This window comes from Dipodomys ordii, unplaced genomic scaffold, assembly GCF_000151885.1.
Source record: "Dipodomys ordii isolate 6190 unplaced genomic scaffold, Dord_2.0 Scaffold27, whole genome shotgun sequence".
Lineage (NCBI taxonomy): Eukaryota > Metazoa > Chordata > Mammalia > Rodentia > Heteromyidae > Dipodomys > Dipodomys ordii.
The window spans coordinates 2,905,814-2,923,532 of NW_012267243.1; the positions used below are offsets into that span (position 1 = coordinate 2,905,814).

General features: G+C 41.1%; 1 protein-coding gene across 1 annotated transcript in view; it reads right to left on the reverse strand.

Annotated features, from left to right (window-relative positions):
• Lamc1 (laminin, gamma 1 (formerly LAMB2)) overlaps positions 1-17,719 on the reverse strand; it is a 116,848-nt gene that overhangs the window by 28,759 nt on the left and 70,370 nt on the right. The window contains exons 3-12 of the mRNA XM_013015507.1: positions 15,819-16,123; positions 11,713-11,843; positions 7,385-7,551; positions 3,627-3,815; positions 2,767-2,884; positions 2,115-2,213; positions 1,843-1,979; positions 1,133-1,255; positions 851-1,040; positions 320-432 (exon numbers count right to left, since the gene is read on the reverse strand). Coding sequence (XP_012870961.1) covers positions 320-432; positions 851-1,040; positions 1,133-1,255; positions 1,843-1,979; positions 2,115-2,213; positions 2,767-2,884; positions 3,627-3,815; positions 7,385-7,551; positions 11,713-11,843; positions 15,819-16,123 — 1,572 coding nt within the window. The remainder of the gene's footprint in view (positions 1-319; positions 433-850; positions 1,041-1,132; positions 1,256-1,842; positions 1,980-2,114; positions 2,214-2,766; positions 2,885-3,626; positions 3,816-7,384; positions 7,552-11,712; positions 11,844-15,818; positions 16,124-17,719) is intronic.

Sequence of the window (17,719 nt, forward strand, 5' to 3'; positions counted from 1 at the left end):
CTTTTCTCATGCCCAAGGCAGGTAAAAAAAACATGTAATTCATACATAATAGAGCAGTTACTCTTCAGAATCAGTGTTAACAGTGTTAGAAGAGGTAAATCTTTTCATTATAGATCCTTCTGCCATGATCTGCGTATATAGCTCTCTTTAATTGAAACATAACCACCAAAAAGCCAGAATTGGAGGTGTGGCTCAAGTGATGGGGTACTAGCCTAGAGCACAAAAGCTTAAGGACAGCATCCAGGCCCTGAGTTCAATTCCCCAAGACTGGCACCAAAAATAGTAATAGTCATATTATCATTATTAGATCATAACTTACTTCTCTCACTATATGTCCCACGGATCTTAATAGAAGTCAAATTGTTGAGGAGCTTCTGAAATTCAAAAGGGGAAAGTGTAGGCCTCCAAGGGTAATCTGTTGCTTCATGGAGCCTAGAAAGAGAGAAAGGTCCAACTTAATTACTGAAGAAGAGTCCTGGATTCTGTGAAATCGTTTCTTGGTCATTTATGCCATCAACAATGCAATGTTCTAATAATCTAACCAAATCAGAAAAGAAAATGTTAACAATGAAGGTTCCCTTTTATAAAATCCCATTGACAATGACAACCTTTTCTTGAACATCTTGAGGCCAGATAACTCAGATATAAAAATTGCTTTCATTATGCAGGTCCAAGTCTTTATTTGTTTGAGTCAAGTTTTCAACTCCATATAGTCCAGGCTGGCCTCAAAGCACTATATAGCTGAAGCTGCATTCAAGCTAAAAACCCTCTTTCCTCAGGCTCCATAGTGGTGGGCTTACACCAGTATGTCACTGTGACAAGCTCTAATTTTACAAAGAAGGCAGTTTACCTGAAGGTGTATTTCACTGTGGTCTCGCTTGGATAGGAGTTGCCCTGGGCAATCAAGGGTACAGACACTCTCAAGCCAGCTCCCTCAAGCACCAGGTCTTCTGCAGAGAGGCGAGTGTCTCGTCGGTCCACTCGGAAGGAGAAGGAAAAGTTCTGTCCATAACTCAAGACCTGGTTGCCCAAGAACTTCGCTGAAATCAGATACAAGATCGGCAAGACGGTCAGACTAAGACTAAAGAGAGGTGGTACCCAGCAAGCCATACTGCTGTCTAGCCTCACTTACCGGGGGCAATGAAGTACCTAGGAAAGTAGCTATCTGAGATCACAGCGATATCTCGTCTCTCAGAGGACCAGTCAAGAGATGCTTCCGAACCATCCCTCTGTTCCACACGCCACCCATCCTCATCTGCAGGCAAGCACAGAGACACAAGCATTTTAAATCACAAACTCCTTGAGTACAGGGCCCACAAAAATGCACATGACTGTACCGGTATCTTTTTTGGTCAGTTGTGGGGCTTGAACTTTGTGCCTAGGCACTGTCCTTCGGCTCCTCAGCTCAAGACTAGCCTTGAGCCACAGTGAAACTTCCAGCTTTTTCTGCTTATGTGGTGCTGAGGAATCGAACCCAGGGCCTCATGCATGCAAGGCAAGCACTCTACCAACTGAGCCACCTTCCCAGCTGCACTGGTATCTAGAAAGCCATCAATAAAAGTTTTGAATAGGAGGATCCTACAAGAGTACCTATGCTACATCCTGTAAACTACTTTGGCCTTATTAGTATTCATGTTAACACTTGTACTCACTGCTCACTAAAGTAAATTCTAAAATCAAATACATGCTTTTATTAAAGGGACAACCAAGACAAATCTATGTTAAATAACATGAAGTATTTCTATCATCAAAAAACCCTTAAAGGGTACTGATTCAAGAAAATAAGCATATATTTTGAGTGTAGTCTCCGTTTTAGGGGGTTGGAGATAAGGTCTGAATTACCAGTGTGAAAAGCAGAGGATATGGTGTAAGCACTGAAGCCAACCGCATTTGTACAGACAGAAGAATGCCCAAAGCAGAAGCAGGGCGTGCAACCCCGAGGATTCGATGCTTCCAGATTAAAGAACCCAGGTTTGCATCTGAAAAAGATTAGACACAACCAGTTATTTTTTCTGCCAACAAAATCAGTTCTTTTCTTTGTTTAAAAAAAAAAACCTAAAGTAGTATAATAGTGGAAATACAAATACAGGAGGTTTTTGTATGAATGAGTTTACCTCTCACAATTGAAGCCTTCCACATTGTCCTTGCAAACACATCTTCCCGTTTCAGCATTACACTCATCTGTGCTGCCAGAAGGATCACAGGAGCATGGTCTATTTGATGAAAAATAGAGTAAGACAATGAGAGAAGAGCAGGGAGGGAAGAAATTCCACTCAGGGTCAACTTTTCCCTTTACACAGTAATAGATTTTATATACAATTCATGTAGAATAAAATGAACCTACTGGAGCCAAATCTTTTCCAGTTTCTTCTGGTTAACTGTGAGATACGAGTCTCACAGACTTTCCTGCCTGGGCTGGCTTTGAACCAGGATGCTCAGATCTCAGCCTCCTGAGTGTTTAGGATTATAGGAGTGAGCCACCGGTACCAGGTCCTGAAGTCATTTTTGTATCTGGATTTGGTTTTAACCAAGGACGTTCATCACATTCATTCTATCAAAAACTCATACTCTATGCAAACCAAAGCTTTAGTGGCTCATCATTACAGCTAGTCTTGAATCTTGCTACAATTACCATGGGGAAAAATGTTTATTAAGCTGTAGATGTATTTATATGTTGACTATACGTAGATGTATAGGTATTGTTGCCCTACAAAGACTCAGCTAATACATAGACTCTGTCCCTTTCTGGTTTTAATGGCATCTTACCTGCATCCTGCCTCCGTGAGGGAATGGAATCCAGGCTGGCATCGATCACACTTGTCACCCATCACTCCTGGCTTACAGCTGCATCTGCCGTAACTATCACACTGTGTGCTCAGAGAACCTAAAATTGAATGAGTTCACCATCAATCATAGGTCTGAACAGTCATGTAAGTGAGATGAATGGGTAAGAAAGACAATCAGTAACCAGAAACAACATCTGCCAACCAGTGTGTAATCTCTGGATTACAGAGGGAATAAAGAGCAAATTTTTAATCAAAACTCCCAAAATTATGCCCTTTTAGGCCATGATGGTTTAACTTTCCAGGCCTACCCTAACGTGGATCTACTCATGAATTAAACAGATCACTGTGTATCAAACTGTTTACTGTACACAAGATAAGTTACCGCTCTGGGGCAAGCAGAAGTTCCTTAATGTCCCTGCTTAGGATTTAAGTATATACAGGCCTGGACAAGAAAAAAATAACCCAACTCTCTAAAAAGTAAAATAGACTAAAAATGCCGTGCTTTTCTAGACACACAGCAATATGCTGAAAAACAGGTCAGACATCTAAACAGATTAGACTAAACAAAATCATTAACAAGAAAGATCCTCATAGTCAAAGTTCAAATGGTCTCTATGGACCCTCTTGCTAATTATTTACAGAACCATTACTCAGGCTACCCCACACTTTTACACACATTGAAAAATCCTCTGAAAGTTCTAGTTGTTTAAAGGGAGTTAAGAGTAGGGTTAGAGGAAGATTCTGAGTCATTTACATGCTACAATCATGACTGTGCCTCCATATTTAGTGGTGCCACCTCAGGAATTCATCAGGTTGGAGTGGGTCCTTCCTGTCACTTACCAACAGGACTACAGTGGCATGGAGAGCAGGCTTCATTGTTCCCAAGGCGGAAGAAGTTCTCCCGGCACCTCTCACAGTTGGCACCATCCGTATTATCCTGGCAGTTGGTGCAGTGGCCTCCGTGGCCAGTGGAACGGTATAGTTCAGGGTCAAAGTAGCATTCCTGCGATCGGCCATTGCAGTCACATGCTGTTGGCCAAATCACATATGTCATGTTAGTCACATCTCTGTACTGGGAAGAACAACATTCCAAAAGCCTCTGAGAAAACCAAACCACAACTTCCTCTATTTCTTTCTCAACAGGTAGCATAGGCTAAAAATGGTCATCAGATAGATGCACTGCTTATTAAACATTAAGAACAACAATCAGTATGTCAATAAAACGTTTTATACAGCTAGATGATCCAGTTTACTAAAGAAATACTCATCCTTATAAAAAACAAACAGGGCTATCAAAAAATAAAAGGAACTCTGTATTCAAAAAAAAAAAAAAAAGGAACTCTGTATTCAGAGAAGAATCTGCCCCCACGAAGTTGTCTATATGTAAGTAAAAACCAAGTCAATTTACCATTTCTCTCTTTATCCTCTGCCTTTAGTAGTACTAACTCTAAGACCAAGTTACCAATTCATGCACATCTGTCAATTTTAACATTCAGGCCTCAAAAAATGATTCAGACACAAGACATGACACCAACTTTCAAAGTGCCAAATTGCCTGCATAATCAGAGTAGGGAAACTAGAGACACATGCATTAAGATGAGTGCCTCTGAAAGCAGAATTCAAGGAAAATGTGATCCTTCAGATGTATCCATCTACAGGAGCCACATCCCAAATGGGCTATCTGTTAAACAGAACCTCATTTTAAGCACCTAGGGCTGAGGACATCGCTGAAATGGGAGAGTATCTGCCCGACAAGCACACAGAACCCTAAGCCCAAACCCTAGAATCATCAACAAAAACAAACACAAAAAAATGATAGTAATAGGGATAGACACGATTTTGAGCTCTATTAAATAGTTTTATTGGTTTCAGATCAAGCAAGCTATTGCTAAAAACATTTTAATATGAGGGTTTTACTTTAGTACTTTGTAAGTTTATGTGGAAAAATCACAATGAAACTCTTCTCCCTTGTGCAAGAAATATATGCTAATAAGAGTCTATATATATTTGGTTTAGGATATTTCAAAACACATTGATTTATCCTTCTGGACGCGATGGTCTATGACCACACTAGTAAATAGCCACTTCAAAAAAAAAAGAGTCTATACAATATTTGGATAAGACGTTATATCGAAAAACAAACTACACCTTGTGCTGGGGGGAGATGGGAGGGCAGGGATGGTAGGGGAAACAAAGGAGGAAGCAACAATGCTTGATAAGAAATGTACACATGGGGCTGGGAAGGTGGCTCAGTGGTAGAGCACTTGCCTTGTATGACTGAGGCCCAGGGTTTGATTCCTCAGCACCACATAAGCAAACAGAAAAAAGCCGGAAGTGGCGCTGTGGCTCAAGTGGTAGAGCGCTAGCCTTGAGCTGAAGAGCTGAGGGACAGCGCCCAAGCCCAGAGTTCAAGCCCCACGACTGGACCCAAAAAAAAAAAGAAAAGAAATGTACTCATTACCTTGCTCATGTAATTGTAACCCCTCTGTATGGTATTTTCACAATAAAAAAAACAATTAAAACAAATATTTGGAGATGTGTATTGTCTTTTTCTTCTTTTCTTCCTTCCAAACAATTAATTCTTTTTATAATATAACTGAAAATTCTTGTTTTGGTTTCTGGAACAAGGCTTAAATTTGGGGATCTCATTCTCTTGCTGAGCTTCTTAACCTCAGCTGGCATTCTACCACATGAGCCACCCTTCAGTCTGGCGTTTTGCTGATTAATTAGAGGTGTGGTCTAGCAGACTTTTCTGCCTGGGCTGGCTTCAACCCACCATCCTATAGGTCTCGGTCTCCAGAGTAGCTAGGATTACAAATATGAACTACCAGCAAGTAGCTTAAATGAAAATCTTTATAGACACGTGAGTCACTGGCACCAAAACTCTGAGGTTTATTAGTTTAGTTTCATAGCACCCTCTTTCTTCTTTAGCTATTTCTTTCCCTGCAAGCTGCCTAGATTAACACCTCAATCAACCCAGCCAATGCAGCTTGTGCTGATACTACAAAGCACAGCAATGCTTATGTTCACACTGTTCCACACCAGAGCTAGAGCACATGCCAGGCCTTCCTCACTGACAGCAAACAAGAGGAGGTAGCTATCATGTCCTTCCTTTTTACTCTCAGAGTCCTGACAGTACTGTAGAAGTCACACCATCCCACAGCTTCACTCTGAAGGATCGCGGAGAGGCACCAAGGACCAAGTCCAATTGACTTTAGTTCCTCCCCAAATCCTCTAAGCTCCAGCAGCCAGACAGTTCATTTGCTAATGCTGGCAATGTTTCATTTGTTTTTCTTATTATTTCCTGTACAAACTAAACATAGGACATGATTAAGGATACTTTTCAATGCCATGTGTCTATTTATTTAGGAGCTTCATTTTAAGACTAATTCATTTTTTTTGCGCTAATCTTTATATCTTTTAATACCGGATATTTAAATGCAGCAGTGGAAGAAAAAAGCTAAGCAAGTGCTTAGAAATGCTGGGGGAGGCTGTATATTTTACCTGCAACTTGGATTTATTGAGGGGGAAAAAAAAAAAAAACAATGGAAAAGGACATCTGCTCCAGCAGCTCAACAAAAGTAGTCCTGAGCAGGTCCCTTCTTAATGTTTTTGCCAATTATTGCTACAAGTTCAGAGTGTCTTCTTTCTTATTCCCAACATAGCATGATGTGGGAGATTTATAAGAACATAAGAAGACTACAGTTGCTTTTCAAGTTCATTAGGGCCTCAGCAAATCATGATTCCTTAATTCCTTTCTCCTAAGTTTGCTTTCTGTCTCTTCAGAACAAAACATGACATAATGAAGGGATCAACAATGCGTTTTAACTTCTTCATTGTGTCCTTTCCTAGGAACACCGGACCTATTCTTCCTCTACCAAAGGGAGGCAGGATTTCCCACACTGCACTCTTGAGTGAGATAGGAAAAATAATTTCAAGACACGATCTGCTGAACAGCAGACTTGGACTGGACTCATTGTATCTGACCCATGCTGATCAAGTAGGCTGCATGAGTAAGTTATGCACCGACAGGAAGAACCCTGTACTTGCAGATTCCACACCCACAGACTCAACCAACTGCCAACTGAAAATACTTGCCTTTAACAATACACTACAACCTTTATGTTGCATTAGTAACCTTAGAGAGGTTTTAAAATATACGGGAGGTTATTTGTTGGTTATATATGTCATCATACATGAAGGCTTAAGCAGTCATGGATTTTGGTATCTGAGGAGGGTTCTGGAACCAATCTCCTGTGGATACTGAGTGATGGCAGTGTTTTAAATGGTCACAAAGACTAGACAGGTTGTATTACAGAAGGCTATGCTGTTATAGGGTTTTAATCTAAGCAAATTTCCAAACCCTGAAGATACTGCTTCCAAGGTAGTATTTGTGAAGGGAACACATTTTCTTGGCCAACTGCCTTCAATCTATGACTTTCCTCTGAGGACATATATGCAGTTTACTGTCCTAGTCACTCAATGACTCTCTGTTGCAGAGTTTTGCTTTCAGGGAGGAATAAAAGGAAGCCTCCCATCCCTTCTTTCACCTCTTGAACCCTCAAGGTAACTGGGCAGACCATGCCAGCGACACTCACGTAGGCATTCGCTGGCACTTTCCGCAGTCGCCCTCCTCCATGGCCGATCATTGAAGAAAGGAAGGCACTTTTCACAGTCTACTCCATATGTGTTGTGCTTGCAATTACACACCAGCTTGTCATACTCATTCTTCACACACTCGCTGGCGTGTCCGTTACATTTACACCTGGGGAGAGAAGAGACACGGAGCACTAAGACAACCTAGGTCTATGGTTCCCTCTCTTTGATGGGTTCCTAACTAGTATTGAGATGAGGGTTATGTTGGCTTCCTAGAATGAGTTTGGTAGTGATCTTTCTCTTTCAATTTCATTGAAGAGTTTGAGTAATATTAGAGTGAGTTCTCCTTTGAATGCCTTACAGAATTTGGCTGCAAATCCATTGAGTCCTGGGTTTTTCTTGGATGGGAGGTATCATTGTCATTTCAATTTCATTACTTGTTACAGGTCTTTTTAATTGGTTTAAATTTTCTTGGTTCAGTTTGGGTATGTCAATATTCTGTAGGAATATTTCCATTCTTCCAGATTCTTGAAGTTTTTGGCATTATGGTTTGCAGAGTATTCCCTAATATTTTAAAGCTTGCTTGTTTCTGTCTTAAGAGAGGATCACAAAGGCTCAATAGCTATATACATATGATCGCATAAAATGGTATTAATCAAAATGAATTCCAAATTGAAACAAGAGGGCTTCTTTCTTCTTCCTTTGTTGCCGCTTTTGTTTTCTGTACCTTTTGTCTAGTTTGTAAGTTTATCTGTTTGGAGAGGGTAAGGAGGAAGCACAGAAATGAAGGGACAAAGGGTGAACAATGCAGCAGTGATATTCACTGGATACTATGTTGAAAATGAACTATATAATTTGTGGAGGATGGAAAAACTGGGATAAACTGAAAGAAGAGGTGACACTGTTCAAAAAGGAATGTACTCATTATCTGACTTATGTAAATGTAACCCCTCTGTATATCACCTTTACCATAACAATGTATTTTGAAAAGAAGAAAAAAAGACAACCTAGGACTGCCTTTGACTTTGACCACTCCCAAGTATAAACTAAGAGACTATACACGATCAAGTTCACAGAAGGTAGCTTTCTGTAACAGGGAGAGGATACTTAGACATGGGAGGAAAGGTCCTGGCAAGTTTCTGAGGATACCTGCAGGATCTATTCCTGACATCGAGTGCATCAGGAGGCAGCAAACAGAGTAATTAAAAGGGTATAAGGTTCTGAATGTCACCTGCCTGGGTATGAAGCCCTCCTGTCTCTTACACAAACCTCACCTGTGATGAGATACCTAGCTCTAAAACCTAACCAGGGGTGCTTTATTTATGTGCTCAGGACTGCAAAGGCACAAAAGTGAATGAATCTCAAAGATAATGTGCTTCAGTGATTCTAATGTATTTCTATTTGAAGGTAGTAAGACACTAAATTGGATATCTCATCTTTCATAAAGATGCCCAGTAGTTGGACTATTCCCTCAGATTGACTATAGAGTAGAATCCCTGAAGGATCCCCTAGAATCAGGTACGCTAATAAACTCAGGAAACACCATGAATGATAATGTACCACGGAACAGGGACATTTCTCTGACTTGCTTCCTTAAAGATAACAATCTATTCCATAGCTGCAACTAACACAAAAATAAATGTAAACAAAGCTGGGCACTGGTATCTCATACCTATAATCTTAGCTATGCAGGAGGCTGAGATCTGAAGATCATGGTTTGAAGCCAGCCTGGGCAAGAAAGTCTGTGAGACTATCTCTGATTAACCACCAAAAAGCCTAAAGTGGAGCTGTGTCACAAACAGTAGAGCACTAGCCCTAAGCAAAATTCTCAGTGACAGTGCTCAGGTCCAGAGTCCCAGGGTACATGTACACACACAGGCGCGCATGCACGCAGGCACGCACACACACACCAAACAAAAAAATGTGGAATCATTTTCAGTGTTCCAAGATGAGGCCTGAATTTAGATCCCCAGAATTTATTACCCTTCTCTCAAACTCCTGTCCATAACTGCTACACAAGCTTAGATTTTACATGTCTACAACTCAACATTATTATTCTATCATCCCCCCAAATTAGCTTTTTTTTGGGGGTTGGTCCCAGTCTTGGGACTTGAACTCAGAGCCTTGGAACTATCCCTTAGCTTTTTTGCTCAAGGCTGGCACACTCCACCACTGCTTGCTCTACTTTTGGCTTTTTGCTTATTAATTAATGATAAGAGTCTCATGGACTTTCTTGCTTGGGCTGGCTTCAAATCATGATCTTCCTATCTCAGCCTGCTGAGTAAGTAGGATTACAGGTATGAGTCATTGGTATCTGGCTATATGCCAATGTTCTTGTATTGATCCAGAGACTTGAACTCAGGGCTTAAGTGCTGTCCCTGAGCTTTTGCACTCAAGGCTAGCACTCTACTACCTGAGCCACGGCTTCACTTCTGGCTTTTTGGTGGTTAATTTGAGATAGAAGTCTCATGGACTTTCCTGCCTGGGCTGGCTTTGAATTGTGATCCTCAGATCTCAGCCTACGGAGTAGCTGGTAATGCAGGTGTGAGCCATCCATGACTGTTTGTAATATCAACTTTCTTTGGGCACTGTCCCTGTGTTCTCCAGCTCAAGGTGGGTGCTCTACCACTTGAGCCACAGTTCCACTTCCAGTTTTCTGGTGGTTTATTGGAGATAAGAGTCTCACGGACTTTTCTGCCCAGGCTGGCTATGAACCGTGATCCTCAGATCTCAGCCTCCTCAGTAACTAGGATTACAGGTGTGAGCCACCAACGCCCAGCAATACCAACTTTCTTAATTTAACAATAACACTGTTCTCCTTATCATTAAGCTTTAAAATTACAGTCCCAATAATTGTTCCTTTGCAATGCAATGTTCCTTCCCATTCTATTGCTACTAGTTTGTCAAGTATTTCTTGCCTAATACTTAGATTATATAGTGTCCTAACAGAAATACAAATGCTCTCACTTGTATCTACTTTCATCCTGCTTGTATACTAGTCTCCCTAACCCAGTGTTGATATCAAAGCCTTTGTCCAAAAGCGTGCTCAACTTCCCATTGATTACTGTTCATAGCAACTCACTGAGGATCAACTCTACACTAGGAACACAAAAATGATTTTTCACAAGAGAAGACAGTCAAGATTCTTAGCATCTAATAGATATCTTTCCCTCCTTTTCCTGATCCAATCTGTTTAAGAGCCAAATCCCATTCACTTCTGTAGCCTGACAGTTCTACATCTTTCTTGATATATGGCATATTTTCTTTTAAAAAATTATTATAAAGGTGATGTACAGAGGAGTCATTGTTTCATAATTCAGGTAATGAGTACATTTCTTTTTGGACAATGCCACTCCTTCCCTTTCTCCCAGTTTGTCCCTCCTGTCTCTGCCCACAAGATGTACAGTTCATTTTCAATATAGTGTCCAGTGAGCAGCACTGCTGCATTTGTTCACCCTTTGTCCCTCCATTTCTGTGGATTCATGGCATCATTTTTACTGTAGCCTGATCATTTTGTTTAAAACTCATAACTAAATTGTACTGTGTATCCCTTAAACCAAGTGCTTGGAATTGGAAATGCTCTAGATGTTTTACAAAAATATTTTGAATATTTACATGTACATAATGGGATATCTGGAATGAGACCAAAGTCTCATATAGCCTTAGACATACAGCCTGAGGGTAATTTCATATGATATTTTTAGTGTGCTTGCATTTGATTTCATTTGATGGGGGTATTAGGCCAGAACTTTTTTTTTTTAATTTTAGAGCATTTTGGATTTTGGAATTCTGGCTTAAGGATGCTCAACCTGTATTTTTATATTTATTTTATTTTATCTTATTTTTTATTTTTTTAAGACAAGATCTTACTTAAAAGCCCAGATTGGCCTTGAACTTGCTATCTAGCCCCAAATAGGATTCCAAATGCCAGTTTTATTGGTGTATACCATCATGTCTGGTTTGTCAACCTGTCTTTAAATTTTTCACATATTCAGATATCACCCTATTTTTAATATTCTAAAAGGCCTTCTCAGGTCAGTATGGCCTTCTTCAGAAGCTTCACTACACCTATGGTGAAGCTTCATGCTTAAATGGTCGCTGAGAATTCATTACAGGTGTTGACCTGATAGTTTTAGAAAACCTAATTGCATAGGTTTCTAAAACTGGTAAGACTTTATTAAAAAGTTCCAGGCTTCTGCCATCTTTTCAGATATACACTCTCCCTAACTACTGACATGAAGTCTAGCAACAGTATTAATACAATCATAAACAAGCTGCCATGTTCACCTCTACACCAAAGCTTTCAAAGAAGATCTAACAGCCTACTTACCTGCCACCCACAGCAAAATCAGAGATTGCATAATAATAGGACTTGAGGACTTTGGGATCATTAAAAACTTCATCTCCAAAAGTGTTTAGACGATTTAGAGTTACTCTGATGTCAGTGGCAGTTACCCATTCCTACAGGAAAAAAAGATAAAAACAGAAACACAAATGAGAGGGCTAAAGATGAGACATAGAAGTGTAATGACAATTTTTAAATAGTTCACATATCATATTTAACTTATGCTCTTTCCTTGTATCAGGTCTATGGAAATAGTGATTCCTTTAATTCCTTACTTATTTTTCTCTTGAGTCTCTTACCTTCTTGGATAATCACAGACATTGTAACTGTATCACTCTGTTTCAAAAACCAATACAGTTGGGCTGGGAAGGTGGCTCAGTGGTAGAGCGCTTGCCTTGCATGCCTGGGGCCCTGGGTTTGATTCCTCAGCACCACATAAGCAAAAAGAAAAAACCAAGAATGGCACTGTGGCTCAAGTGGTAGAGTGCTAGCCTTGAGCTAAAGAGCTGAGGGATAGCGCTCAGGCCCAGAGTTCAGGCCCCACGACCGGACCAAAAAAAAAACAAAAAAATTAATACAGTTAATTTCTTTATAAGACTATGAAGAGTCTTAAAATGAGCACACCTTTTGAAACCAAGCATATATTAGGCACTCAGTGTTCATGTCCCTTCTCTCCATCCCAAATCCACAATCCAGATATAGTCAGAGAACATACCAGATATTCTGGTCATTGCCTCCCACTGCAAATTTGGTACCATCAATCCCTTTCTCTGGACCCAGCTCCTACTGATGCATCCAGTCATGTACAAAACAACATGTCACTATACTGACCTGTACCATTCAAATGTAGCCCGAAGTTGACTTGCTCTTTCCCACAGCACTCTGGGCACTCTTAAAATTGCTACACTCTCCCAAATCTCTATTTCCTTCTCCTGACTTATTTATACTGTCTATTTCACTACATTCTGTTTTTATCACTTGACAATAAGCTTTAGGAGGGTAGGAAACAAATACCTGGTTTTGTTTACTGCATATTCCTAGTGTTTAGCATGCAGCAGTGGTGCAAATAATATTTGTTGAGTGAATATGTTTGAAGAAACCATAACTGATCAAGTTGGCAAGTGTACTTTAACAGTAGAAGACAAGAATACAGGTGGCAGCCGGGCACCAGCGGTTCACACCAGTAATCCTAGCTACTCAGAAGGCTGAGATCTGAGGTTTGAAGCTAGCCAAGAGCAGGAAAGTCTGTGAAACTCTTATCTCCAATAAACTACTCAGAAAAAGCTAGAAGTGGCGCTGTGGCTCAAGTGGTAGAGCACTTGAGCACAGAGAGACTCAGGGACAGCACCCAGGCCCAGAGTTTAAGCCCAGGACCAGCAAACCAAAAAAGGAAAAAGAAAAAGAATAAACGAATAAAGGTTGCACAGTCTCCCTCCCCCCCCCCCCCCCCCCCCCCCCCCCCCCGCCCCATACCTCCCCGCCGGGCTTTATGAGATCTAAGACCTTATAATAAAGGCTCTTTCGTTGAGCTAATTTTATCAGATGCTCACATGGTTAAATAATGATCCTAATGAATCATGTCTGCCAGCACCACACCCTGTACAGTCCCTTTCCATGCTGGGTCTGAGCTGGAGTGTGTGGAGCTGGTTCTGTTGGAGGGAACACCAGCAATGAGACACGAGGAGAGGCTTGGGAAGCACTGGGCATTGGGACTTGCCCTCTTGGATACTTCCTCCACCACATGGAAAAGCCAAGCCTAGCCACCTTAGGAAAGAAGACCATGCAAGGGAGGGGGAGGGGGAGGGGGATAGGGGGAGGGGGAGAGAGAGAGGGGAGAGGGAGAGGGAGCCGCTAGACACTGTATGTCACAATCACCTTCACCATTGTAAAGAACAAGTACAGAAATGTAGACATCTATGCTTCCAGAAGGTTCCCCATGAGAGCAAGAGACACACTTCTAAGAACCATTGCCTTAAACTATGCCAAACACCTGGCAACTAGAACAACATGGAGAGCTCATAAAAGTTAATCTTCATGAAGTTTCAAGTATAATTAGAAAGGAGAAGACATGATGATTTCACCATATCCAAACTTGGAACTCAGTAACAACTCCCACTCATGGCCACAACGGTAGGAATCTGGTATTGTTCTATAACATAAGAAGCTAAACATATCTCTAGTGCTTATTATATCCTCTACAGGCTACATCTTCACCACACCTCCCCTTTAGAAAAGAGAACGAAAACTTCTCCAAAGTTGATGCTAAGCCAATTATTTTCATAATGTACATCTTTAAAAGAGCAGACTCTGAAGCCAGCCTTTATAAGGTTTGAATCTCAGTCCTGCCATTTCAAACTGTGATTTAGGACAAGTAACATCGTTCCTGAGAAGATTCTGCTTCTGTAAAATGGAATAATAAAAGTAACTTATAGAATTAAGATGACAGTTAAGAGAGTTAATATAGCTTAGCACAGTGCTTGATACATTATAATACAAATAATTGTTCAAAAAATGCTGTTGTTTTAAATAATACGTGTTAACTAATACTCAAATACAATAGAACCAAGAAGTTTCTCCCAGCAAACTACAGAAAGAAACACAAGGCAGAGAAATGGACCCACAGGGAAACACTCTCATTTTTTGGCATTGCTCAAAACCACACAACCAAATTAGAAAATGAGCCCTTGAATATAATAATATTTTCCCCCCAGGGGGGAAAAAGATGAAAGAAGTCCAGAAAAGACAGGTGCTAGTGGCTCACACTTATAATCCTAGCTACTGGAGGCTCAGAGTTGAGGATCACAGTTCAAAGCCAAGTTGGGTAGGAAAGCCCATGAGACTCTTATGTCTAATTAACCCTCCTTTCCCCCCCCCACAGGGGGTTAAAACACTAAAAAGAGCCAGAGGGGCTAGGAAAGTGGCTCAGTGGTAGAGCGCTTGCCTTGCACGCATGAGGCCCTGGGTTCGATTCCTCAGTACCACATAAGCAGAGAAAGCTGTAAGTGGTGCTGTGGCTCAAGTGGTAGATCTGAGGGACAGTGCCCAGGCCCAGAGTTCAGGCCCCACGACTAAAAAAAAAAAAAAAGCCAGAAGTAGAGCTGTGCATCATATGGTAGAGCACTAGCCTTGAGCAAAAGAAGCTCAGAAACAGCGCCCAGACCTTGAGTTCAAGCCCCAGGATCAGCACACACCCAACAAACCCCCAGAACTTTCTATTTAGAAGTCATACACTGCTCATCATAAATGAGCACAGCACTTGCAAAACCATGTCAGGTCTTTCTTGTACAGGTGCCACTTGGGTTAGATGCTCACTTAGCCACGTGACAGTTGCACCTCCAATTCTGTGCTGAAGTACTGAGAATGGCACATAGCTCGCCAGTATCTCCATAATTATACACAAAGTTCCCAGAGATTCCATATCAGGATATATAAGGAATATATATGCACACAGAATTGAACAAAAAGCAATCTTTTACTCTTTCTACATTTAGACAGGAAAAGGGTTCTATTTAACACTTTTAGCAAAACCATAAACTGATACTCTGTCACTAACTCCTGGCCTTTCTGGAAGTAAGACAGTTCTCTCAGTGACAGTCAAAAGTGCCAGACAAATCCAAAGTGTCCTCATATATAATCCTGAAGGCAGGTGGCATTTTAAATTCTTCAATTATTTCCTCTTGCTAATTTTAAGGAATGTACTTTTCTTTGTCAAATCCAGAGGCGGTAATAAAGGACACAGGAAAACTGGCCAGATAGGTCAAGTATCCTCTTCAAAATATCAGAAGTACAAGTTTTTACCTCACACACAAAAACTAAAGTTGAAACTGTTCAGTTTTTTTCAAGTTTGTAAAAGTTGACATCCCAGGATGTGGCTACAAGTTTCTACATCAACCAGGCTTTAGTAAGGACAGGACCTTTCTTGAGTTATTAATAGTACCAGGAGCACAGCATAAAATCAAGCTGCCTGTCTGTGGAAGCAGATTCTCCTCGGGCCCCTCCCCTGGGCAGTGGGAGTCCACCCTCACTGCCACCATCCTCTCCCACCTGGTAGGCAACATGAACTGACTCCCCTCTACCCTGGAAGTGCTTACCTGCAGCACAGGGCTATTGTCAAAGTTGTAGGCGCTGGGCCTTCCTTCCAAGGTTGAAAAGGCCACATTGCCCCCAGTGAGGGGAGAAATGTCACTGAATTCATCTGTACACAGGGGCTGCTGCTCGTCCTCTCCCGTTCTGATGAAGCCTCGGTTGGCCTTGGAGTAGGTGTTCTCACAGGAGCCGCTGTAGTACTGGTACGGGACCCAGGGCCCATCTTCCCGAGTGCGCTTATAAATGGCAAAGCTCTCTGGGCGGCTGGTGTGGAACTTGAGGCGCACATAGGTGATATCAAATGCTTTACCTGTGGGACAAACACATCAGAGTTCACAAATGTAGGCGAATGTAAGACACCGCTACCCCCTGATTCCTGGTTTGGTTTAAAGAGGATCCAGGTCATCCTGTGTACTTGTAGACATTAGTCTAGGAAGATTCCAGAAAACTTAGCACCCTGGTTTTGTGTGAAAGGCCATCCTAAAACTAGAAATAATATACATTTCCCCACAAAATGACAAATTACAGCTGAGTTCATACACTGGCTCCAAAGACCTAATCATGACACGCATTTGCTGAAATTTTGTTTGCAGTGAAAACTGGCAGTGTAAATGCAGTGTTAACATTTTACTAACATTTTTTTAAGTAAAACTGAATAAAAAGTTCATTCTTAATACTGATATTTGAATAAAAGTTTAAGAAAGGAATATAGTTACTGACTTTCTTTCTTTTTTTGGGGGGGGTCTGGTCGTGGGGCCTGAACTCTGGGCCTGGGCGCTGTCCCTCAGCTCTTCAGCTCAAGGCTAGCACTCTACCACTTGAGCCACAGCTCCACTTCCGGCTTTTTTCTTTTTGTTTATGTGGTGCTGAGGAATCAAACCCAGGGCCTTGAGCATGCAAGGCAAGCACTCTATCACTGAGCCACCTTCCCAGACCTAGTTACTGACTTTCTAAATGGGTTTTCTGAGCACATTAATACACAAATGTGTGTATGTATGTGCATACATATTTGTGTGTGTGTACACATATGCACATGCTGATAGTGGAGCTTGAACGCTAACCCTTCGTTTTTTTCCATTCAAGTATGTCACTCTACCACTTGAGCCATAGCTTTTCTTATGGAAGGGATGGCCTGATTACTAGCCAGTGTGTCCTCAGATGGGTAAAGGAAATAACATGCAACTGTTATTAATTATCACTCATTTACATATTAGGCCTTTTAAAAAAATAATCCGACAGTATCCTTTACCACTGCTACATTATAATAAAGATCACACTTTGGTCAACAAGTATTTACTGAACACAACTACATGCTCAGTCCTACTATGGGACAGAATATTTTAGACATAAAGGTTCCCTTCCCTTAAGGATCCTACCGTTTTTCCCCTAACTGAATTAACTCTTCAGGAAGAACCACCCTGACCTTCTCCTTCAAAGACTACATCCTACAAGAGGAACCACTGCCCTTCCAGATTGGTAAGGAGAGATTTCTGCTATGAGTCTAGGCCAAGTCTTTCAATCTGGCTTCATCTACAATAAAACAGGTACCAGATGTCAGGTCTGATTCTAGATCTTAGCAGAAATCTGATTACCTTTGCCTGTATATATGAAGCATGCTTACATACAAATACAATCATGAACACAAACCTACAAGGCATGAGGGAAAGAACAGAGGATTAGGCATGATGAGGCCTCATTAGGGCAGAGCGCTTTCATTTATTAACTGGTTGACTTTTGCTGTAACTTCTTTTCCTGTAAAAATAAACGTGTCCTACCTACCTCAAAGAGTTTCTTGCACAAAGTCAATTAATTAGCGCAAGCATAAGGCATTATTATACTAAAGTTTCTTAGAAAACTCTTGAACTAGAATCCTGGATATAAGGATCTGAACTAGAATCCTGGATAA